Below are 10,000 nucleotides of genomic sequence, written 5' to 3' on the forward strand. Positions count from 1 at the left end.
TATATATTTATATATATGTATATATGTATATATATGTATATATATGTATATATGTATATATATATATATATAAATATATATATATATGTATAATATATATATGTATATATATATATATATATATATATATATATATATATATATATATATATATATATATATATACATCCGATCAAACTTGTCCGGCAAAAAATTGAGCTGAAACTGCCCAACGTTTTCACATGAAAATTGACAAAGACATTCGGGTTTACCAGACAAAAAAAATGAATAGTAAATAAACAAATGAATAGTGAATAGATTGATGAATTGGTTCATGAATGAATAAATGAAAAAATAGTGACAATTTTACCCTTCACTAGTATGATCCTATCGCTTCCGTCGAACCGAAACAACAACGGGGTTGGAAAAAAGTCTGCATCCCCCAGCATCTTCATATCCTGCATCCTTGGTCCCTCCGTGGACTTTTTCCTCCCATAACGCCCTTCCCACTCCAAGGTTTTCTCCCTCCTTCAGCTAACTTCGTTTCACAGCCACCTGCAGTCGCATTTTGCCATCTTCCTGCTGCCTCTGCTTCCAACAGCCACCTTTCTTCCTCCAGTTCCTTGTCCGATTTTTTCTCCCAAAGTTTCTCATTTCCAAAGTCTCTTTCTTTCACATATTCTTACTTCCACAACCTCTCCCATAAGCCACTCCTTGTGGTCTTTCTTTAATGATATCATCACAGAATCCCAATACTTCTCATTTCGAAAGTATCTATCTTTCACATTCTCCTACTTCCACAATCACACAATAAGCATCTCCAGCAAACCACTCCTTATGGTCTTTCCTTTAAAGCTTCATCACAAAAACTCCTTCTTTTAAAGACTTTCTTCAGAAGTATTTCTTCTCACCGTACTCTTCTTCCAGAGTTCCTACTTCCCAACAATTTTCCCACAACTACTCTTTCCATACCCGACTATTTCCAAAACTTATTCCATTCAGTCCTTTCTACATCTCAAACCGGTCTTTCTTCCATCTCTCTTCTCCTTCAACCCATACTATCACCCCCATCGCTCCTTCTCCAACTCATCTTTTCAACCTGTAGCCCACTATCCCCAAAACTCACTCCTTCAGCCCACATCGTTCGTCCTCTTCCTCTCTTCTCCGACAGCTCACTATCTCCACAGTCACTCCATTCACAGCCTTCTTCTGCCACAGGCCCCTTCTTCTACGACCCTTATCCTCAACATCCTTCTGCAGCAGCTGTTCTTCCTAGCCTTTTTTTTCATACCATTTAACGTCTTGCACAACATACCTTCAACAATGCTGAAGAGCCCACCCAATGCTGGAGCCTACCTCATCAACACAGCCACATCCTACTAAAGCTCAATGTTCCCGCTTCATCATGTTCTCCAACACAGCCAACCCCTCCGTCCCTCTTTCCTCAGACACATCTCTCCACCAAGGTTGTAGGTCTTTGTCCCTTCTTGCGAATTGCCCTGCATAATGATGTACTTTATGTATATTATTCTGGCAAAGAACATATGTTTTGCACCTAAACGGGCGGACTCTGGGATGTAAGGGGTTTTGACCAGTGGAGATCCCTTCCAGCCAGTGACCGCCTCTCAACTGCGTAAGATCGAGTGGTAAAGGTTTGTAGTAAGGGGTCGTCTTATGGAGTTCTGTTCGCGGTCTTCAGTTAATTTCTTCTTTCGCCTTTCTGAAGTATATTTTTCTTTTATCTACGAGTTCTCTCCATTATACGCTACTGGCATTGCTCAATCTCTCTCTCTCTCTCTCTCTCTCTCTCTCTCTCTCTCTCTCTCTCTCTCTCTCTCTCTCTCTCTCTCTCTCTCTCTCGCTCTCTCTCTCTCTCTCTCTCTCTCTCTCTCTCTCTCTCTCTCTCTCTCTCTCTCTCTCTCTCTCTCTCTCTCTCTCTCTCTCTCTCTCTCTCTCTCTCTCTCTCTCTCTCTCTCTCTCTCCCTCTCTCTCTCTCTCTCTCTCTCTCTCTCTCTCTCTCTCTCTCTCTCTCTCTCTCTCTTTCTCTCTCTCTCACATTACATTTTTTTTGTAGACCTCCTTTGTCTCAAACCTCACGAAGACTATTTCTTTTTTGAGCCATGTCCGCTTACCCTTCTTTGTGCGTCTCGGGCCCTGGGCACCAAGGGAGGGGCGCCACGGAGGTGATTCGAATAGTCTGACGGAATTGAAGGAAAAGCACCCCCCGGTATGGAAGGGAGATGGGCCATAACACCTTCGCTACTGAGGGCGTGACATGGGGTGAATAGAATAGCCTGGCGGCAGACAGAATCGAGGGAGAAGTGCCATCCAGTAAGGAAAGAGTTAACCACTCCAATACGGTGACGCTATGCTAAATGACGCTATTCTCACTGAGGAAAAACAATTTCATTCATTTCAGGGGACGGACCCCTGACTGAAAGCTGTCTTCAGCGATCGAGACCCTATTCAGGTCGGAGTTTATGTCCTTAAATGTATAAGAAATGGTCTGTTTTGGGGTGGAATAGAATACTTCAATGGCGTCGCCATACTGAAAGGGATAGCACGCGCCTCTTATGTAACTCTGCTGCCTCTCTTCACTGGCCTCCACCATGCAGGCTCCCGGTCTTCCTCTTCCTCCTCCTGCTCCTCCTCCTCCTCCTCCTCCCCCCTCTTTTTTATTCCTCCTACTACTCCCCTCTCTCTTCCTCCTCCTCCTCCTCCTCTCCCTCCCCTCCCACTTCTTCCCCCTCCTCCTCTCTCTCTTCGTCCTCCTTCTCCCCTCTCTTTTCCTCATTCTCCTCCTCTTTCCCTCTCTCTTCCTACTCCTCCTTCTCCACTTCCCCTCTTTCTTCCTCCCCTTCCCCTTTCTCCTCCTCCTCCCCTCTCCTTTCCTCCTCTTCTTCCCTTCTCTCTTTCTCCTACTCTCCTCCTCCTTCTCTCCTCTCTTCCTCCTCCTCCTTTTCTCCTCTCTTCCTCCCCGTCCTCCTCCTTTTTCCTCCTCATTCCACACCTGCTTCCGCCCTGTTCTTCCTCCTGTTCTTCCTCACCCTGCTCCTCTTCCTCCTCTTCCCCCTGATCCCCCTCTTCTTCCCCCTGATTCTCTTCCTCCTCCTGCCCTAGATATTCCTCCTCCTCCTCCTTCTCCTCCTCCTCCTCCTCCTCCTCCTGCTCCTTCTCCTCCTCCTCCTCCTCCTCCTCCTCCTCCTCCTCCTCCTCCTCCTCCTGCATACCCCCCCATGTCCTCCCTTGCCTCCAACCTCCATCCTCCACCCTTCTCGAACTTTCCATGGACGGTCTCGCCTCCCGCTTCGTCGCTGGAAGGCCTCTGGACCTCCTCCACCCGGCAACCTCCTCTCCCACGCCCCTTGGCCCCCGTCACTCCTTCCCCCTCACCACACTTCCATCCTCACCCAGGCGGCGCCGCACTGCACCCATTTCTTGCTCTGATATAACCTTTTGGCGATTGCCCCGACTTCGTGTATGTGTGCACCGACCTTAAACATGACCGTAGTCTTCTTTCTTCCTTCCTTCCTTATTTCCTTTCTTCCCTCCTGTCTTCCTCTTCTTAAATTAATCTTCCTCCTCTTTCTCCACCTTGCCCTCCTACTCTTCCTTATCTTTCTCGACCTTTTCTTCCTTTGATCGTCCTCCTGTTCCTCCTCGTCTTACCACTTGCACCCCCCGCCCTTCTCCTTTTCTCCCCACTTTCCTCCTCTTCCTTCTCTTACTACTACTCTTCTACCTCCCACTCCTCCTCTTCGTCCTGTTACTCCCCTCTTTCTCTTCGCCCTAATCCTCTTCCCTTTCCTTCTCGCCCCTCCACCTTTTCCTCTTCCTCCTCCTCCCCTTCCTTTCCCTCCTCTTTGTTTCCGAGGTCTCCTCCTAACGTCGTTTGTCCTCGACCATTGGAGGGAGGGACGCAGGAGGACGGAGAGAGGGAGGGAGGGAGGGAGGGAGGAGGGAGAAGAGAGGGAGGAGGGAGGGAGGGTGAGAGGAAGGAGGAGGAGAGAAGAAGCCTTGTCTCCATCGTCTTCGTTTCGCCCGCCAAGAAGTCCCCCCCTTCCTCCATTCCTCCTCTCTTTCTCCTCTTCCCCATTCTCCTCTTTTTTTTTCTCCTCATCCTATTCTTGCTCCCACCCTTGTTCTTCCGCCTGCTCTTCCTCCTCCTCCTCTTCTTCTTCCTTTTCCTCCTGCTCCTGCTCCTCCTCCTCCTCATCTCCTCCTCCATACACACTCCCTGTCCTCCCTTTCCTCCAGCAACCACCCCCCCAACTCTCCACTATTGAGTTGGGCGCGCCACGCGAATGAATAGAATAGCCTGGCGGCAGTCAAACTAGAAGGAAAAGGACCACAAGGCATGAAAGGGTTCAGCACTCTCATAGATGAACGGGACTAAGGTTCGATTCTTCTTTCTTAGGAGAAGTGACGACGTTTGTATTATGTGGTGGTAACGAACGCGAAGGGCCAAGGAAGGAGGAAAATGGCGAATTTGGCAATGTGTCACCTGAGGCTCTCAAGCCAGGACTGGTTCTCTCTCTCTCTCTTTCTCTCTCTCTCTCTCTCTCTCTCTCTCTCTCTCTCTCTCTCTCTCTCTCTCTCTCTCTCTCTCTCTCTCTCTCTCTCTCTCTCTCTCTCTCTCTCTCTCTCTCTCTCTCTCTCTCTCTCTCTCTCTCTCTCTCTCTCTCTCTCTCTCTCTCTCTCTCTCTCTCTCTCTCTCTCTCTCTCTCTCTCTCTCTCTCTCTCTCTCTCTCTCTCTCTCTCTCTCTCTCTCTCACTCTCTCTCTCGCATTCTCTCTCTCTCTCTCTCTCTCTCTCTCTCTCTCTCTCTCTCTCTCTCTCCCTCTCTCTCTCTCTCTCTCTCTCTCTCTCTCTCTCTCTCTCTCTCTCTCTCTCTCTCTCTCTCTCTCTCTCTCTCTCTCTCTCTCTCTCTCTCTCTCTCTCTCTCTCTCTCTCTCTCTCTCTCTCTATCCACTCTCTCTCTCTCTCTCTCTCTCTCTCTCTCTCTCTCTCTCTCTCTCTCTCTCTCTCTCTCTCTCTCTCTCTCTCTCTCTCTCTCTCTCTCTCTCTCTCTCTCTCTCTCTCTCTCTCTCTCTCTCTCTCTCTCTCTCTCTCTCTCTCTCTTTTAATATACAGTACAACAATGACGAATAAAATAAAAGAATAAATGAAAACAAAAACCATTCATTTATAGCAAGGTCATTAAAAAACGTATCGAGTTTTTAGTTCAGTGCAGAAGAGGGTCGATCTTTCTTTTTTCTTTAATAAACATTATTCACATAAACACAAAAGACGTAACATTACATCAAATCACGTAACCTTAACCCACGAAAGCGTGGAAAGGGGTTTCTCGAAGTCCAGATAGAATCGTCAGGTGTCAGCCAGAATAAAGTCTTTAAAGGGAGTGCTGTGTTCCTCGGGCGTTTGGAACAAGAAGTACATTTTGTTGAACGTCAAGGACCGTAAGCGGCTAGAGCTTAACCCATTCAATTCCGATGACAAGATGTCTTGTCATTTGGTCAAATAAAACAAAAAATCATAATAAAACAACAAAATGTTTGATGATCAAACAGCACCAGAAAAATATGACGTCATCAGTCCTCCTCGCGGAGGAGGACTGATGACGTCATATTTTTCTGGTGCTGTTTGATCATCAAACATTTTGTTGTTTTATTATGATTTTTTGTTTTATTTGACCAAATGACAAGACATCTTGTCATCGGAGTTGAATGGCTTAAAGTGTTATCACACTGGGAGGTTTTTCCTCCGATTGTTGGAGCAAATTTGCAACTCGCAGCTTTCGGGAAGGAGACGGATATGCTGAAGAAAAATAACTTTCCTCCAGCATATCAAATAACATTCTATTTTTGTTTGAGAAAACTAAACAGTTTGCCAGTGATTTTACAGCGGAGGTTGAAGGAAAAATAGCCCGGTCTGATAACCCCTTTAACCAGGTTCCAGCAGACACTCAGCAACGCTTAGGCAACCTTACTCTCCCTCCCCCCACTTTCCTTACCTCCCCGCTTTCCACCTCTGCTTGTCCCCTTCCCTTTCTCTCTTGCCCACTCCCCCAACCTCCACATTCTCTATATTCTTTTTCAACCATTTTGATATTTTCAGTAGAGTTTATACCTTCCGCCTTCCTCCCCTTTTCCTCCTTTCCTTCCCTTCCTTCTCCTCCTCCTCCTCTTCCCCTTCCCCCTCCTTCTCCCCTTCCCCCTCCTCCCCTCCTCCTCCTCTTCCCTTCCTCCTTCTCCTCCCTTTCCCTTCCTCCTCTTCCCCTTCCCCTCTTCCTCTTCCCCTCCTCCTCCTCTTCCCCTTCGCCTCTTCTCCTTCCCCCTCCTTTTCCCCTTCCCTCTTCTCTTCCCCTTTTCCTCCTCTTCCCTCTCATCCTCTTCTCCCTTCCCTCCTTCCATTTACTTTCTTCCCCCTTATTCTAGCCTTCCCCTCTCTGCATGGAATTACTCAGGGTCGTAGCACTTTCCCCTTTTCCTACCCTTTCCCCTGACTCCTTCCCTCTTTCCTCCGTTTTCCTTCTTCTCTCCCTTTCCCCTCCCATTCCTTTCCAGCCATGCCTCTTCCATTTTCGACTTTTCAGCATTTTTCAGTATCTTTCGTTCTGTGCTTCCTGTCTTTTTGTTTCTCCTCATTCCCTGTTTCCTTTCGTCCCTTCATTTTTCTTTCATCACATACTTCTTCCTTAGTTTCTTTTCCTAATGACATTTTTCTCTCTTCTTTTATTCCCAACTATTTTCATCGTTTTGTCTTTCTTTCCTTATTCGTTACTTGTATTCTAAATCGTCGCAAAGGTTAATCCTATTCTTAGTCATTTTTCCATGTAGTTTCATCTCTTACTCTCTTTCTCTACACTATTCCCTCTCTATACTATTCTTTCTGCCTTACGACACACTTCACTAGCCTCGACGAAACTATGTGATCACCCTCTAATATAAGGCACCCAATCTCCAACACAAACGCCCCAGCCTTTGCAAATAGGCAAGAATTGGTTTACCCATAGAGTGGTCAACGAAATAAATAGACTTAGTAACCACGTAGTGAGTGCAGAAAGTATTTTTTGTTTTAAAAGAAGGTTGTATAACTTTATGGATGGGGATGAAAGGTGGTAATGGGCATAGAACTGCCTAGTATAGTCCTTATGGTCTCTTGTAGTCTCCTTCATTCTTATGTTCTTAAGTTCTTTTTCCTACACAAGCAACCTCGCTGTACCCGCCTTTGGCCTATCCACAGACACCAACACCCCCCCCCCTGCCCACAACTTAACCTCGTCGATGGGACGCGAGCTAATACCCATCCCATTACCTTCCCCTACAGGAGAATGGCGTGTCCCCCTCGCCCACCAAGACGGCCAAGGGGTCACCCAAGAAGAGGGCGCCGCGGTCTGTCGACCACTCGCCCATCAAGCGCACCACGCCTACGTCATCCGGGCCGGAAAAGAAGAGTAAGTAACCCACACTAATCTAATGGGAACCCTGGGAAGGAGGAGAAAATCTTTGTTTTTCATTAGGAATAGTAAGAGTAGTTGAGAGGTAACCGTGAAGGTGAAGTCTAGTTTTCAATAGTAGTAGTAGTAGGAGTAGTAGTAGTAGTAGTAGTAGTAGTAGTAGTAGTAGTAGTAGTAGTAGTAGTAGTAGTAGTAGTAGTAGTAGTAGTAGTAGTAGTAGAAGTAGTAGTAGTAGTAGTAGTAATCTCGATTTTGAGCTGACTATAGTAGAGATTAGGATAAAAGTCAAAGGCATAAATCCACTCCAACCCATTTCATCCCCACATACTTTACTCCTATTCAACAACCCACTAGTCCCACCCGTGATGGTCAGCAAAATATGCTGCGTTTGAGCGTCTGCGCAACAAAATTGTAGACAATGTGCATGCGTCTGCGTCACAGGTGGATGAGAGTGCACGAACTGCAGAAGAGGAGGGTAATGCAGAAATCGGAGGGAGCAACAACTTCCGGAGGCGAGGAGTGGGTAATTGGGAGATGTGGATACTGTGAATGATGGGAGGGATGTGATGTAGATGAACGTTGGTGGTGGTCTAATGAGTGAGAGAGGCTCAGAAGAGGGAAGTGATCCGACGATATCGAGATCGGAGGACGAAAACCCACGTCATCAAGAGCAGCGGGGCAGGAGGGGGGAGGGCAGGTTCTGGTAGACGTGGCAACAGCCCATGGTTGAAGAGTAGCTGAACGACGCCTACAACAGGATACTTGCCTTCTCCTCAGGAAACCCCTTCACCCCGCCTAAATGCAATGCAACCAAAGACCTAATAGAGGAGATGACCCTTCTAATAAGAGCATATATAAACTCATCTCCCAACTCTCCGCAGATATTCAAAACGTTAGCTATCCTTCCACACCTTACATGTCAGAGGACTCACAGATAATCAAAGCGCTCGGAGAATGTCCAGGCATTATAACGGAGGAAGGAACATTGGAAGAAAGGAGAAGTGGAGCAACTTATGATGGAGGCAGAGGCCATTCAAGATAAACTCCACAATGGCACCAACAGAAAGAAGAGACCAGAAGACAGAGCCAGGAATCTTGCAGTTAAGATGAGGCAGGTAAAGGATGCAACTGCCATGAGGTCGCTCGCAGGGGAGGAAGAAGACCCAGGAGTTTTACCCCTAAACGAGGAAGCACTGAAGATCCTGAAAGAAAAGTATCCAACAGCAAGACCAGCAAACCCGGATACTAAACTCATTGGTGACTACCTCCCATTCCACGAAGCGACCTTTGAGAGCATTACGAGAGAGTGGATCTGGAACCTTGCTCTACACACCCAGGGAGCTGCAGGACCATGGGGCTTAGATGCGTCTGGATGAAAATGTCAGCACCAACCTATTTGGGACAACAGCGGGGTGACTGCAGGAGGCCAACGCTGGTTTGGCGAGGAAAATGGCTACTGAGGACTGTCAGCAGCTTCAGCCATACACAGCGTGCAGCCTTATCCCACTGGTTAAGAAGCCTGGCTGTCGTCCATTTTGTTATAGGTGAGATGCTGAGAAGAATAATAGGGAAAGCTATCATGGAAGTCGCCAAGGACAAGGTACGAGAAGCGGCTGGCAACTTTCAGGTGTGTGCAGGGCAGCAGGCAGGTTGTGAGGCGGCAATTCACGCCATGAGGAGGATATTTGGGAAGTAATCTAATTAATTGATGCATCCAACGCCTCCAACAACATAAATGGAGAGGCTACTATACACAATATCAAAATCAAGTGCTTAGTTTTGGCCAAGTACGTGGAGAACACATACAGAGAACCAGCAAAGCTATTCGTCACCAACAGAGTTGAGAAGAAAGAGACGAAAGTGGAGGTCATCCAATCATCGGAAGGCACCACTCAGGGAGACCCGGTGGCCATGGCAATGTACGCGCTTGGTCTTATGCACCTGCAGCAGAGGATACAACATGAGGACACCAGGGTTAAACAGGTAGCATATGCAGATGATCTCATGGGAGCAGGGAAAGTAGCGGACGTAAAAAAGTGGTGGAATCTGGTGTAGACACACGGCTCGGACTTGGGTTATATCCCGAATGCAAAGAAGTCTGTCCTCATAGCGAAGCCAGTTTAATTTGATAAAGCTAAAAATCTCTTTGAAAATAGTGAAGTGAAGGTAACTAAAGAGGGGAAAAGACATCTCGATGCAGTGATCGGCTCTGAATCATTTAAAAAGCAATATATCAAAAACAAAGTTAACGAATGGGTGGCGGAAGTTAGGCTACCTGCCAACTTTGCAAAGACTGCCTAATGTGCGATGATACATCACAATACTCGCATCATGAAATATAAAGTTACAGCTGTATTACTCGTCTTCTTTCACTCTGAATATTGATAAGAAGAGAAAATATGATCAGGTCAGTTCACTGAATATGAGGGTCACTCAGCCACAACTACAAAACAAATATGATCAAGACACCAACGCCGGCATCCTCATATACCAACTAGCGCCTCATGACGCCTACGTAGGCGCCATCGTACCAAAGAGAGGAATTACATTTTAAGGACTGTA

At 46.8% G+C, this 10,000-nt stretch overlaps 1 protein-coding gene across 1 annotated transcript in view; it reads left to right on the forward strand.

Annotated features, from left to right (window-relative positions):
* Nucleotides 1-10,000, forward strand: part of LOC143026739 (uncharacterized) — a 117,993-nt gene that overhangs the window by 39,941 nt on the left and 68,052 nt on the right. Inside the window, exon 4 of the mRNA XM_076187509.1 lies at nucleotides 7,309-7,435. Coding sequence (XP_076043624.1) covers nucleotides 7,309-7,435 — 127 coding nt within the window. The remainder of the gene's footprint in view (nucleotides 1-7,308; nucleotides 7,436-10,000) is intronic.

This window comes from Oratosquilla oratoria, chromosome 7, assembly GCF_046742065.1.
Source record: "Oratosquilla oratoria isolate Oo_2021 chromosome 7, ASM4674206v1, whole genome shotgun sequence".
Taxonomy (NCBI): domain Eukaryota; kingdom Metazoa; phylum Arthropoda; class Malacostraca; order Stomatopoda; family Squillidae; genus Oratosquilla; species Oratosquilla oratoria.